Consider the following 15727-nt stretch of genomic DNA (forward strand, 5'->3'; position numbering starts at 1 on the left):
TGCGAGGCTCCACCTCCCCTCTACCTTGCTCTTACACCCTGCCTTGATGGGTTCCAAAAATCCTTCGGCCGGTTCCCCCAACTGTTGAGGCTCTGCGTACACTTGCAGAGATGGTCTTATTGGCCTGCTGGGCCTAACCCTACATCTACCCACAGTGCCTAACCACTGCCTAGCCTACCCAGAGACTGTAAACCCCCTTCAGGTTTAAGCAACACTCAGGCTCCAAACGCCTTGTACCGCAACCCCTCCAACAGTGGGAAGCATAAAATACAAACAACAAAGAAATATAAAGATATTAAGAGAGGCCCTCTGCCCCCTTGACACCTGCTCCCTTGGCCTACCCACCAACGCCAGGCCTCAGATACCCAAGGCCCCTAGTTGGCCATAAACTGGGGTCAGGCTAGACTGCATGCTACCATGTCCTCCTCTTCACTCTTCGCCCAGCCTGTGGGTTCGCTGGACCCGCAGTGGTCCTTCTCTGTACACCTCCCCCACGTCCCCCGTTGGGGCAGCTCTATGCCCCTGGGGCTCGTCTTCTGCAGCCCATTGTGCTGCTTATGCCCTTTGTCCCCCACCTGAGGCACCTTCTCAAGCCCTCCTGTGACCGCCAGGCTTCGATTACCTGCTCTCGGGCAGTTTTAACCTTGCGGGTAGATGTCAAGCACCTGTTGGGATCTTGTCGGTATCGGAGTAGCTCTCTTTTCTCCTTGTCCCCAACCCTGTTCTCTCCTGCCACGACTTGATGTTCCTCAGTGTAAGGGGTCAGTTCGCGGGACACTCTGTGGCCCAGGATCCCTCAGCAGTCACTTCACGGGGCTCAACCACCCCTGCACCCCGGCCTCATACCACCTTTGGTGCGTTCTTCCTCCACTGGTCTTGTTCCCCAGCCATGGAATGACACCACTAGGCCTGCCCCTAAGTGGCCACGATCCCCTGTCATGGCGACCCCAGTAAGTTCGACCCACGGCCCACCTCGCCTACTCCCCTCCCTTCAAGGAACGGGGACTCCAAAGAAAACTCTGGCCTCAATGAGGTCCCCTTCAGCCTCACTCTGCAGGCACACTGCCCCTAGGTCTTTCTCCCCCAGCCAGAGTTAACCAAACAAAACAACCTCAAAGAAATCCTGACTACTCAGTGTCTCGCTACTTGCTGAGCTGTCTACTCCAAGCCCTCCTTGACTCCCTTCTGGCCCGTCCCTGGCCACTTATTTCCCCCGGTCCCTCCTCCTGCTTAGTACCCCAGCGGCTTGGCGCGATGCCCGCCCTGACTGTACTCCCTTGGAGCTGTCCTGGGGTCTCTCCTCCCTGGTGCGGTTGTCTCTGTGTGCCGTTGTTCCGGCACCCTACCTGTGGGTCGCACTGCTCTCCGGCTTCCATCTTGCCGCGTCCTCCGGAGCCATACCTTCAGCTCCCTCGTCATCCAGGGCAGTCTCCAGCTGAGGGAGACGTTTCTGCTCCGTCTGTGTCTCCGCTAGCTCCCCTGGCTCCACGCTGCTTGCCGTTGCCGCTGCTCCTCTCACCGATGGGGCCAATCATTGCTCCTCGCTGGGGCTATCTGCCCCCTCCGCAGCTGCAGCTGCCGTTTTTATCCCTGCTGGCCGGCGTCCCTCCGTGATGTCACCGACTGGGTGTAATTAGATAAAAAGGCAGCTAACGAGCCACACGGGCTCCTCCTTCCACCTCATGTGCATCTCGTCTGGAGCTGCAAGTGAGTCCCGTTTACTGTTTTGCTTCCCGGGACACCTCTGGAGCCCTCAAAGGTCCCACCTGGTCTGGTGTCTTGGTATCTGCTGCTCCCTCTGGCTCCTCTGCAGTAAGCCCTGGCGTCAAGCTCCTTCTGCTCTTCCCTGTCTTCAAACCGGGTCCCCGGTCTGAACAAGGTGCTTCAGATCCCTCGCTCCCTGCGCTGCCACCAGCAGTGTCATTCCCGTGGTGGGCTTCGCTGTGCCCTCCCTGAGAGGCAGCTGGGAGAGGCAGCTTCCCACCCTTTTTCCCCTCATAGAGGCTCCAGGAGAGACTTCCCTGCTGGCGTCCCTGCGAGTCTCTCTCCTTCTTCCTTGCCAGTGGCTCCTTTTATCTCCACCAGCTGGCTCCTACAGCTGACATTATCAGCTGACGCAGCTGTATAAAGATATGGCTAACAAGCTGCTCGAGTCTCGCCTCCATTTCTGGCTTCACCGTGGATCCTGCTGCAGGTAAGAAGGTTTTAGTTTCTTTTCTTTTACTTTTGTTTTCTTCTGAGGGTTCCTGACCCCGGGGTTCCCTCCTGGCTGTTTGGGATCTTCCCCTCTGTTTCTCCCTGTGACAAACACCATCAGGTTTTTGTCCACCCATTTTCTGAGCCTGTCTAGGTTGGTCTGGATCACTATCCTGTCCTCAGGTGCGGACGCTTTACCCCAAAGTTTGGTGTCATTGGCGAACCTGGCCAGGCCGCTTCTGATACCAATGTCCACATCATTAATGAAGATGTTAAAGAATATAGGTCCAAGGACAGAGCCTTGGGGAACATCACTGGTCATGGTGCACCATGATTATTTACTTCCGTCTATTACCACTCTCTGGGTCTGACCTCAGAGCCAGTTCCCTAGCCATCAGACTGTGATGTAGCTGAGACCACAGTTGGCCAATTCTTCCATGAGATAATCACGGGACACCAGATTGAAGGCTTTTCTAAATGAAGATATATGACGTCAATCTATTCTCCCTTGTCCAGGTGATAGGTCACCTGATCATAGAAGAAGATGAGATTGGTCAGGCAAGACCTACCTGCAACAAACCCGTGCTGGCTATCCCTCTGGATATTGCCATCAGCCAGTTTGCCAGGAATGGTCTCTTTGATCATTTTTTTCCAAGATCTTCCCCAGGATAGAGGTCAGCCTGATAGGCCTGTAGTTCCCCAGACTTACTTTCCTTCCTTTCTTGAAGATAGGCACATTGGCCTTCTTCCAGTCTTCAGGTACTTCCCTTGAGTGCCATGAGTTCTCAAAGATCTGTGCCAGTGGCTGAGCTATGATGCTTGCCAGCTCCTTAACTAACCTTGGGTGCAAACTGACTGGGCCAGCTGACTTGAAGGTGTCCACACTCTCAAGGTGTTCCTTCATATGGTCTACATTGATGAAGGGTAACAGTTCTCCCTCATCCTGGCTGTCCCGTACTGTATTGAGCAGGGTTGTCCCTTGGGGTTGGTGAAAAACCGACACAAAATACTCATTAAGGAGGCTGGCTTTCTCCTGGGCGTCCATTGCCAGTTGTCCCATATGGTTTAGCAGGGGTCCAGTGTTACCCTTGCTTTTCCTCCAGCTCCCCACATATCTAAAAAATGACTTTTTATTGTCTTTGATATGTGTAGCCAGCTGGAGTTCAGTCACAGCCTTGGCTTTCCCAGTTCGCTCTCTACAGGTCTGGACTGATGCAGAATACTCCTCCTTCGGGGTGGATCCAGTCTTCCATCCTTTGTAGGCCTTTCTTTTTAGATGCAGGAGGTCCACAAGTTCCCTGCAGAGCCAAGGGGGCTTCTGTGCCCTTTTGCTGCCTTTCCTCTTGAGACAAGATAGACATTGCTTTGTGCTTTCAGGATTGCTCCCTTGAGGAGCAACCACTCATCCTGAACTCCCCTCCCCTTCAGGTTGTGGTCCCTTAGGGCCTCGCTAACAAGCATCCTGAGCTAGTCAAAGTCAGCTTTCCTGAAGTCGAAGACTTCTACATTGCTAACTGACTTGCCAGCTTTATGGTGAATAGTGAAGGTGATCAGCTCATGGTCACCGTCTCCCAGGCTCCCTTCGATCATTAGGTCACTGATTAGATCAACCCCTGTTGCCAGTACCAGGTTGAGCAGTGCTTTGCCTCTCGTTGGTCCATAGACTTCTTGAGTCAGCTAGAGCTTGTCCATGCACATGAGGAAGCTTTATGACTGTTCAGATTTGGCTGGGTGCTCTTCCCACAAGATGTCTGGGTAGTTGAAGTCTCCCATGCACTGGGAGCATGCAGCCCCAGCCAGTTCTTTGGTGAATTCCTGGTTGAGCTCTTGATCCTGGTTAGGAGGTCTGTAGTAGACTCCTACCATTGTGTCCTCTGCGCTGTGTTCACCACAGATTTTAACCCAGAGGGTCTCCAGTCATCCACCCTGGATGCCAGTGTCAGCTTGCAGGGACGTGTAGCTTTCCTTGACATAGAGAGCTACACCCCGACCCTTTTGTCTGCATGATGTCTCCTGTACAAGGTATAGCCGTCTATACCTGTGGCTCAGTCATAGGTGTAGTCCCACCAGGTCTCCGTTATCCCTATGAGATCGTAGTCATTTTTGTTTAGCAGGAGGACCAGTTCCTTCTGTTTGTTCCCCAGGTTCCTGGCTTTGGTGTACAGGCACGACGTAAGTGTCCCATTGGAGGCCCTAGTCTATGGGAACTTCATAAACAACTCAGCTGATTAACAAGGAAAAAAACCCTACAAAACAGATGTCAGCTCCATTTCCCTAAACTTTACAGAGTTTGAGGAAGCTTAGGGGCTAAGGGCTACAAAACTCAATACTTATTTAGGTTACCAGTACATGAGACATTCAGGGAGTGAGTTCACTGATTTGGAAAGCATCATTCTTACATGGTCACTTTCAGAGTTACTAAAATGCTTAAAAGTGTAGAGCCATATTTTAAAGTGAGAAAAAAAATCAAAGTCCAAAAACTGTACTATTTTGTTTTTTGGACTCAAGAGCAAAAATGTTTAAGTACTATGAGGAAATTAATATATATAAATATATTACATATCACCTCTGTACAAAGATAGTTAGTCCAGCGGTTCTCAACCTTTTTTGGACTCAGGGCAGCCCTCATTAGACTTAAGGCAGACCTCAGAAAATGCCAGCTGTTACCTTTCTCTCATTTCTTGAATATAAAAAATAATAGTGCAATTATTCTGTTGCAGAGAACTCAAAAAGGCCACAACAGATCAAAATGTTTTTGACACTGAATTCCTAGTTGTAATCTCTGGGTTTATACTGTAATTCATGTAGGTGTTTGCATACCTAACAGTGCTAATATTTGTGATATCCCATGGCGCACACAAAAGGATCTCAAGGTACCCCAGCACCCTGGCTAAAAATTCCAGTTTTTATTGTTTTTAGTCAAAAGAAAGGCACTTAGTGTCCAAAGGGATGATAATTTGTTGCTGGTTATAAAGTTCCACATCCTTTCAAACTAGGAAAAAATTAATACCATACCTACTATAAATAAATAAATGGGCCAGTGGTCAAGAGAGATCATCTGACTCTGAAGAATTAAAGGGAGATCCAATTTATGAACATAAGCCAAGCAAGCACAAAAACCATTTTTGTTTAAAACATGATATTACCATGGTTATAAATTAAGGACATTTTTTTCCAATTGTAGGGAGAGTTTTAGGTCAGATTCAGTTCTCACTAACGTCAATGGAAAAAAAAAACAAACTTTCATTGATTACCATGGGATCTGAGTTAGGCTCAGTGCACAATCACCATCCTTTTGTCCCACTAAAAAGCCAGTTACCCATAATTGTTTAAGTGTTCACACAGAAAAAAGGTAAATATTTAGAAGTAGCAAGATAGAACGGCATTGCAAAAGACCCAGACATGGCAGGGAGGGGGTGCATACACAAATGTAGTACCTGAAACTCCTGTTTAAAAGCTGACTAAGCTATGTGTGTGCATGATTCAAAAACAAGAAAAGGGGAGTTGCTTACACTCTTCTCAGTATCTGAGAACATTGTGAACTAGTTTTCACTGGCCTTTTTCCACACCAACCCTTCTCTAGCGATTTCATCTTTTTCCTCTAATTTTAAAATTTCTTTAAATAAGAAACAATCCTGATTTATGATTGAAGAAACACCCTGGATATGACTTGGTGGAGTACTGGTTGCACCTCCAGGTAGAAACAATAGCACTCAGAGAGGTTAACTATTCCCTTTTATCTCAGTTGGATGTTAAAGGAATGTTACTGTCAAAAAAAATCCACATATATTATCAAAGTCATAGCTTCTGCCACAAATTTTTGCTTCACAACTTCTGTTCATTCTTTAGAACCAAAACACACTGATAGGAAAGGAAGCCAGGTTACTTTCTGACTGATAAATCAAATTGTTAGCAATGTTCTAATAAAAAACCCTTATTGCTGAGAAAGCAATCAAAGAAAACTCAGATTCAGATGCCAGACTGAGCTCATAGCAGTGACAGTTCTCAAATATGATTCAAACTGACTAGCCCGAAGGAGACAAACCATCATTTTTTATAGAACTTAAAATTTTCCATTGAAATATAGCCTCTAGCATGCATGTGAAAGATATGTTTGAAATGTAAAACCAATGCAATGGTGTCTTTCCAAAATCTGCAGAAGTAGCTCCATGCTTTGCCTTTTCTAAATCTGCTTTTAGAAACAGAGTGAAATGAACAAGACTCTTGGAGCTATGAAACGCTGATCAAAATCACAGCCCTCCATACTGCAGTGAAACAAGTAGCAATCCTGTCCCTTGTGGTCTGCTGCTGTTTGAGAAATTTATGAACAGTAGCACATAAAAGCAGAATTTTATGTCAGGGAGAAAAGGAAGCCGGAGGCAGAATACTTAACAGGTACTTACTTCCCCATCACAGCCACCAAGAAGCTGAAAGAGTGGTAATTTTAACTTTTACTGATGACTGGTTTTAACAGGTGCTGCCAGCTGCTCTGAGATGGTAGAGGGAATTTAAATACCACGATACCCCCCTCTCCTTTCTTCACTTTGTCCTACCTTCCAAGAGATAGTACCCAAGCACCCCTTCTTCCACTTACATGATCCTAGTTCTTCCCTTTCAACATTTGTTTTGAGGGCTTCCACACCCCACTTCAGGATTACTTTGCATCACTTGCTCCTATTTTTGTGTGGGTATATGGCTATCTTGTGCGTGTCCTCTATGTTTGACTTTCAGTCTCTGGGTTTCACATACTTTCCACTGGAGGAGAGCTGAATTACAGCTTTAATTGTGATCTGCAGGCGTTGGTTAGTGTTCTAACTAAGGGTACCCTGGATTCAGAGTAGATTTTGTAATGCAGAGAATACCTTATACAAAGACGGAAGACTGAAGAAGGCCCATAAGTTCATAGTCTTGTGTTCAATAACTAAGAGCAGAGAAACTGATGCAGGGAGTGTTAGGAATCTCATACTGCCCATTGTTGATTTCACTATTTGCTCATGCATTTTCCTGACTTAGGCACACACTTGTGACAATTATAAACAGAAAGTAAAAATTTAACTTCGATAATCTGGCTCATAAAACAAGAACCCAAGAATATCAATCCCGTCTAGCCTAGTATTTTCCATTACAGTGACATAGAGGAGATACTAAGGGGAACAGCATTTATGCAGACTCTCTTCCCTGTATCTTTTCCCTTAAATGCCTGAAGTTGTTGAGGCCTAGGAATTCCTTACTCCTTGTGTTCTCAAAATGTTCTCAAAGGATCTGAATTAACACTGCACTGAGGTAGATGTGGGCAAGTTAACACATCTTGCTACTTTTTAAGGCTATCTGGCTTATATTCACATTTTTAAATGAAATGTTTGTCATATTCTGAATTAAGAACTTTTTAAATTTTAAAATTAGAACTTAGATTTTATGGAATCTGTATCTGTCAAAAAGGCAGGATAAACATATATCTGACATGACAATACTAGAGTATAGCACTGTTTCCTTTAGATATTGCAGCATAATGGATCCCTATTCAACCTAACACTCTATGTGAAAAAAGCTAGTTTCTATTACTTCGAAGCTCAAGATACAATCCCTACTTTTAGATTAGAATGGAAGGGAGTTTACAACATTTAGATGATGGCTTGAAAATGTCTTCAGTCATTAACCCAATTTAGATGCTCTCATCTCTAAAAATTACCAAGATGTTTACCTTAGATAGCTGGGGCAGAATCCCAAACAAAAGAGCGTTAGTTCATCTTGGGCACCTATACATGAGCATGGAGGCTGCTCTGATGCACTGGAATTCCAGCCTGTCTGAGCTGACTCAGTTAATGGAGTCTGCTAGAGCATGGCAACTGCCATGCTCCTACAGCCTTCTGTGTCTTGTGTATCAGTGTCCCCATGCTTAAAAATGGCAGCAAGGATGCTTTATCTGAAGCTCATTGAATGAGCTTTAGTTCAAGCATCCCTACTGCCATTTTTAAATATGGGGATGCTGATACACCATATGCAGTGGTGCTTTAATTAGAGTGGCTCTTGGAGCTGCTCTAATTGAAGCAGCATCTCTGTTGCTCCATGAGCGCATGTAAAAGTGCCCCCTGTGTTGCAAATGATCACCTTTATGTTTACTGAGGTCTGTTTGCTCTGGGATAAATGATTAAAAAAAGCAGTAAGCTGGAATACTAGTGTTAAAACAGAGTGGTGGAAGAAAGGAAAGAAAGAGGCAACCAGGCCACATAAACAAACTGTCACCAATAAGGGACCAATAATCAAAACAGGTACTCATTAGTCAAACTATGATATTGGGAGGTGGGCACACTTTTATTAGTAAATGCCTTGGATGACTAATACAAGTGAAAAGCAGTCCTAGCTATGTAAATATAGCAGACCCCATCTTTTAATCTGTCTGACAGATCAGATAGAGCTTGGCAGCTGATAACCTAAAGCTCCCTGCCCCCACATCTGTAAAAAGGCTTCTTGAATAGGAGTTCTCAGAAACTTACTTTTAAAGCATCTATCAACTGAACTTTCTTCGCCAACAGCAGTTGGTATTCTAGTTTTGGGTGGATTAACTTTAGTGTGTGGTTCACAGAAATTTCATTTATATCTGATAGAAGTAAAAAAAAGAAAAGAACATGTAAGAAAAATAAGATGAAATGCTTAAATCTCCAAAATAACTAAATGAAGTAGAAGAGAAAAAAAAAGTCTTACCATATGATATACTGAGATTAATTTTCCTTTTGGTAGCTTCTTTGGAGAGTACATCTTTTAGAATGGATATGGTGGATATGTTGTCTGATTTGAAAAAACCTTCCCCTTTTCTGCAAAAAATAGATTCAGAGAGCAGTAAACCTGACCTTTCTCCAAGTTATAGTGCTAAACAGGTCTTATCCTCTATCTCAGCATTCCCAAACCTTCTTCCAGTTATGAGCCCATTTACACACTTACGTCTTTTTATGTACTCTCATACAGTGGTAACCGTTCAAGTGTCTGTAATTTAGAGAGGAGACTAACACACCTCAGCTGGTCTGGGGAAACTGTGAGCACATAATTACCCCTTGGAAGGGAAAGACTAAAATACAGCAACTTCACCAAGACTGGAACAGGACTCAGAGCATTTAGTCCCATGAGGCTCCATTTAGAAATTTCAGGCTCCTTGGATCACAATCCCTAGTCTGAAAAGAGCTGCCATAGCTAGTAAAGTGTAACTTGATAAAGAGATCATCAAGCGACTAAAGTTGCTCCACACACTAAATGGCAGGAGACTGCATAAAAATGATCTTATCACCTTAGGGTTGGAGTGTTGTTTGTGCCATGATTGTCTAGAAAATGTATGAGAGGCAAGGATTTTTAGGGATATCTTTTATTGGACCAACTGTATATGGAAAAGCTGTTGAACAAGTGTTTGGGCATCAAGTGCCCTTCCTCAGGTCTAATCAACTTCAGGCCAAGTACTCACCCAACTATACAGCTGGTCCAATTAAAGACACCACTAAAAATGGTTGCCTCTCTTATCACCCCATCCATTCAGAGCTCAGTTTTGTCACTGGCAATAACAAACTATGTTGCCATCCCCAAGTTTAAACTTCCCATGCAACAGAGGAAGCAGTTTTTCTTACCTGTATAATCTTGAACACAAAGTAATATACAGACTTGGACACCTTTTTCTTTTAATGTACCTATGTTCTTTAATTGATAATTTGGGCTTAACTATAACTACAAGTTCCAATATGAGTCTTATTTTAGATGAAAAAAAAGTGAGGAAATCAAAACACTTTTTGCATCTTTTATATAAAAACACTGTTTATTATACATTGTATATCCAAGTTGTAATCTACCTAACCAGAAAAATAACAAAATATTCCCAGCTTCTATACTGTAGGATAATTTATACTAGTCAGGTAAAGTGTGCTAATTAATTCACTGAGAAGAGAACACTACTCTCAGTGCTGAAAGCTGATCCATCCTACGGCAGTTACAAAAAGGGAGAGGAGGTTTTATTTACAAATCTTCTCATGAAGAAAAGTTTTAAGAAGATGACCATTAAAATCATAAGGAAAACAGCATATATTACTTGTTACCAGAGTGGAAGAGTGATTTTAAGAGTGATTTAGAGGATAATTTTGCTACAATTGGCCAGTTACTTTGGAAAACACAGAACTTCGGCATCTCTCAGGATAGTGTATACTGTAACAAGGTTTCATGTAAAGTACTTCAGTGCAACCATAATTCGTCATATCAGATTATTTTAAATTATCATATTGTTAGAGGAAGGGCGTCAAACGCAGCCAGCCCAACAGGCCAGATGAGGGGCCAGTCCACAGGCTGCACTGGCCTGCACATTCCAGATCTGAAATGTTTGTGCTCACATCCTTGAGTAGTGGAGTGGCATCCCTAGAACTAGTAGGGCCCTGCTGCACAGCTCTGGAGCTGCTGCCACTGCTATGTGCAGCACAGATTCTCTGGCTGTCCTGGACCTGCCGCTGTGGGCACAGCTGACCCAAGCAGGGTGCAGGGCCTGGGGCAAATCAGCCCATGTTGGGCCCTGCTCTGATCCCATGCACCCCGGATCCAAAGAAGCTGCCACCATCGGCAGTGGTGGGGTGGGGAGCAAGTGGCTGGATACAAAGCCAGAGGCAGCACAGAGTTGCCACGGCTGCTCTGCCCAGTTCCACAGGACCCAGGGCGGTAACCCTGATTTGCACCCCCTCAGGGATGGCCCTGCCTCTGGAACCCACAGGCAGCACTTGTGGCTCGATGATGTGGCTCTACAGACCAGATCTGGCTCATAGGCCATATCTTCAACACCCCTGCTTTAAAGAAAACCTATTACATTTTGAAAGGTTTTTGAATTACAGCATGGCACTGACTAAGAGCCATATCAGGCAGTCCTTGTGCAAACAAAATTTTCATCGACTTTAAAGAAAGAATGTCCTGAATATGACTAAAGGAACTGAGATAGGATGGTACTCAAAATGGAAAGATCTGTAGTGAACACATTGAAAAGGGCAGGATGCATTTCAGAACGGCTCAGATTCTTTGGTGATCCTGAATTTTGCTTCATTCCTCTCTGCCGATGCCCCACAAATATTGGGCGGGAGGGCCAAGACTACTTTGTACTACAATGCATCTTAACCTTGCACGAAAAATGCAAAATAACGCTGTCTGTATCATGTGCCTCTACCTACTCTGAACCCCAAAATAAGGAGGGTGGAAGTGACATCCAGGACGATGTTTAATATTTAACGATTTCTTTGCCTCTGTCTTCCTAAGTAGGGACCAGTTCAGCCACCTCCCTGCTGGGCCCCCCTCGGGCCCCGAGAGAGACACGCCTGGGCCAAGGGTTAGCGAGGAGTTAGTTAGGGTACTTCTGGAGAGGCTGGACGTGTTCAAGTCCGCTGGTCCGGACGATCTTCACCCTAGGGTTCTACAGGAACTGGCTGAGGTCATTGCGGGACCCCTGGCGCGGCTCTATGAGCACTCGTGGTGCTCTGGCGAGGTGCCGGAGGACTGGAAGAGGGCCAATGTGGTCCCTATCTTCAAAAAGGGAAAAAAAGAGGACCCGGGAAATTACAGGCCAGTTAGTCTGACCTCAATCCCGGGTAAGCTCTTTGAAAAAATTATCCTGGCACACATCCAGGAGGGCCTTGCGGGGGAATGCATGCTCAGGGGCAACCAACATGGGTTCATCAGTAGCAGGTCTTGTCAGACCAACCTGGTGGCCTTTTACGATCAGGTCACCAAATCATTAGACGCAGGGGTTGCTGTGGATGTAGTCTTTTTGGACTTCCGGAAGGCTTTCGACACTGTCTCTCACCCTGTCCTCATCAAAAAGCTGGGAGACTGTGGTGTTGATGCCCACACGGTCAAATGGGTCGCCAACTGGTTGGAGGGCCGCACCCAGAGGGTGGTAGTGGATGGGTTCTTCTCGACCTGGAAGGACGTGGGCAGTGGGGTTCCGCAGGGCTCGGTCCTCGGGCCTGCACTGTTCAACATCTTCATCAGTGACTTGGATGAGGGGGTAGAAAGCACCCTGTTCAAGTTTGCTGATGACACTAAGATGTGGGGGGATGTGGGTGCACTAGAAGGGTGCAATAGGCTACAAACTGACCTTGACAGGTTGCAACGGTGGGCGGATGAGAATAGGATGGGGTTTAACACTGATAAGTGCAAGGTGTTGCACATGGGGAGGAAGAACCGGCACCACACTTACAGGTTGGGGAACTCCCCTCTTGCCAGCACGGAGACGGAAAAGGATCTTGGAGTCGTCATTGACTCCACGATGAACATGGGCCGGCAGTGTGGGGAGGCAGTCAAGAAGGCCAATCGTACCCTGTCATGCATCCACAGATGCATCTCGAGCAGGTCCAGGGAGGTGATCCTCCCCCTCTATGCGGCACTGGTCAGGCCGCAGCTGGAGTACTGCGTCCAGTTCTGGGCGCCACACTTCAAGAGGGACGTGGACAATATGGAAAGAGTTCAGAGGAGGGCCACTCGTATGATCAGGGGTCAGCAGGGCAGGCCTTATGAGGAGAGGCTACGGGACCTGAACCTGTTTAGCCTCCACAAGAGAAGGTTAAGGGGGGACCTTGTGGCCTGCTACAAACTGGTCAGGGGGGATCAGCAGGTATTGGGGGAGTCCCTGTTCCCCCGTGCGCTGCCAGGAGTGACCAGGAATAACGGTCACAAACTGGCGGAGGGTAAGTTTAGATTAGATATTAGGAGGCGCTACTTCACAGTCAGGGCGGCTAGGGCCTGGAACCAGCTTCCAGGGGAAGTGGTGCAGGCTCCTAGCCTGGGGATTTTTAAAAGGAAGTTAGATGAGCACCTTGCCGGGGTCATCTGACCCCGGTGCTCTTTCCTGCTAAGGCAGGGGGTCGGACTAGATGATCTACCTAGGTCCCTTCCGACTCTAGCTACTATGAAACTATGAAACTAGGACAAGCTCTGACAGAAAAAATCCTATATGAAGGCTGGGTTTTTGGTTGTAGCAGTGTTGGTCTAAGGACATAGGCAGGCAAGGTTCTTTGAGCAGATGTCATATCTTTTATCTTTTATTCAGTTGGTCTAATACAAGATATCACATCTACTCAAAGAACCTTGCCTGTATGAAGGCTAGGTTTCAAGGAAGCACCATAATGATATGTAGTTCCTGTACAACTGACCCTGGGCAATTCCCTCATCTGCAAATTTGAGGGCCTAAACCCTTTTCTTGTTTCACTGGATGGTGGACAGTAACCTCTTTTCCTCTGCTTCTGAAAAAAATAACAAAGTGAAATATCTGTGAGCAATTCCCTAAGACAAAAAATACTACTTAGGGGACAATATGGCTTTCCATTTCCATATATATTTAACTACACACAGTGAAGTCACAATGTGACCTATTAATTATATTTTACCTGTAAGTACTTTCAAGCTGTGTATCCAAAAAGGTGTTCTGAAAATAAAAGGTGGTACACTCTCCTGCTGGAGTTTTTTCAGGGACTTCAGGCAGGCAAAACACAACCCAGGAGTGAATTTCAGCAAAACTGAACTGGCCTTTTAGTGTCAGTGTGTTCATAGGTCTATGATATTATGGAAGCAGAAATAAAGTCGTTAGTTTAGTATGTTAGTTAACAATACTGTTGTTGGAAAAGCTGTCCAACTGAAGATACAGTTTTAATTTTCATATGGCATTTTTCTTTACCTTTTGTTTTAAACATGAGCATTATTCTGAATGTCTGGTCTCATTCTAGCTTCCAGTAAACTAAACCATTACAGTCAGCCTACAGTAGTTCAGCACAAAGTTCTATGCGAACCATCTGCATATGTAATTATTTGAACCTTTTTACTCCAGATGAGTTACAACTGGGAAAACAGGTAGTTTTTATTTTTAAAAACTTGAAACAAAACATTTGTTAGGCTTGTAAGCGAGGAAATAAATTGACAGTGAAGAAATCTGATGGTCAGATAGTCTAGTTCTTTAAAAATCAAAGCCATTCTTACAGAAGTAATACATGAGAAGTCAGGCATAATGGATGGTACAGGGAGAAGTGTCCATTAGCATCTGAAGCTAGAACATGTAATTTAATTCATGGTTCCTCTAGCTTTTAAAGTAAGCAATGAACTAGCAGTGATTTAAGGTACTAAATTGTGGGTGAAGAGATTAAGTACAATTGGATACACTTGTAATTCCTGAATGGAACAATAAGAAAGCAGAAATCTGGATGTTTTTGGGTTGACTGAGGTGTGGCAGAAGACTATTCAAAAACAGGAAATTAAGAGAGAAGAGATTTGCTATACAAATTTTATAATCAGATGTTAGAAAGATTGTTGCAATTTACAAAGTCAATTCTTATACAATACTTCAATTAGATTGTATTAGTTTCTCAAAAAATGACTGCTCTTTGTTTGTAAATACCTGTCATGATCAATAGAGTGAGTTCGTTGATGAAGTGAAAGTGGTTTAATCTGATATTGGCGAACTTGGCAAGTTTTTGGCTGAATTCTTGGAGTTACATATGCTTGTAGTATTCCATACTGGCCTTCAATTGAGCGAATCTACATCAATAAACAAAATAAGGAGGAGACTACTTAGTAATTGATCAGAATGTAAATCCTCTGTATTTTATCTTAAAAAAATCTAAAACACTGTTTTAGTTCACTAAGATAGTACCCGTCTTAAAAAGAGCAATTCTAAAACTTTTCCAAATGTAGATTTAATAATGTCCATCGAGGAACTGCTTAACTGGCACAGATTTTTTATAGAAGAAAATAAAATTAATGGGCTTTGATACCTGTGCCCAGGATGCAAGTCTTTGTCGAACCTTTTGTAGTTCTTTGGTGTACTATGTAGTGTTTTCTGTTCTTTTACAAACTTTATTCTATGTACATTGATGACAGAAGACCCTTCTACATTTTCACCTTTATAGCACCTCTTCACAATAAGGATAATAAGAATATTATTCCTTCCAACATGAATTTTAGAAAAGAACCAACATCAGATCCTCAGCTGCAGTTAAGAAATACTTAACAGCTGACAAGTGGGTGGGCAAAGCAACTTTTGTACTATCCCAACACCTGAAATCTCTCTGCACCAATCCAACCTCATGCTACAATTTGTTGCTCAGGATGGTCTAATGCCTAGCAGCTGCCAGCAACCCCAAAGGGACTCACCAAGAAAAAAGATTGTCCTATCCACAGCCCTATACATGGGTGAGGAAGCCAGATAAGCAAATAAACATTGTTTTGCATGGATAGAACACTAGATTGAGACGCAGGAAAACCTGAATTCAAGGGCTCCTATAGATCTGCAGGGAGCCAGTTCCATCTTGCTAGAAATTCAGCACATTAGAGCAGACTTAATTAATTGAGTCTGCTGGAGCATGGAAATGATGGTACTCTAGCAGCCTCCCATGTCACGTGCATCAGAGACCCTGCACTGAAAAATGGCAATGGGGTGCTTTGAACCGAATCTCATAGAATGAGCTCATTCTATGAGCTCTATTCAGCGCCCTGCCGCCACTTTTCAGCACAGGGGATGCTGATACATGTGATATTC

At 44.7% G+C, this 15727-nt stretch overlaps 1 protein-coding gene across 4 annotated transcripts in view; it reads right to left on the reverse strand.

Moving 5' to 3' along the window:
- Nucleotides 1-15727, reverse strand: part of BBS7 (Bardet-Biedl syndrome 7) — a 51832-nt gene that overhangs the window by 7615 nt on the left and 28490 nt on the right. For all 4 annotated transcript variants that reach the window (XM_090036578.1, XM_090036579.1, XM_090036580.1 and 1 more), the window contains exons 14-17: nt 14588-14727; nt 13587-13751; nt 8899-9008; nt 8691-8794 (exon numbers count right to left, since the gene is read on the reverse strand). In XM_090036578.1, coding sequence (XP_089892704.1) covers nt 8691-8794; nt 8899-9008; nt 13587-13751; nt 14588-14727 — 519 coding nt within the window. The remainder of the gene's footprint in view (nt 1-8690; nt 8795-8898; nt 9009-13586; nt 13752-14587; nt 14728-15727) is intronic.

The sequence above is a fragment of the Crocodylus siamensis genome, chromosome 2, assembly GCF_052110815.1.
Source record: "Crocodylus siamensis isolate JL-2025a chromosome 2, ASM5211081v1, whole genome shotgun sequence".
Classification (NCBI taxonomy): domain Eukaryota; kingdom Metazoa; phylum Chordata; order Crocodylia; family Crocodylidae; genus Crocodylus; species Crocodylus siamensis.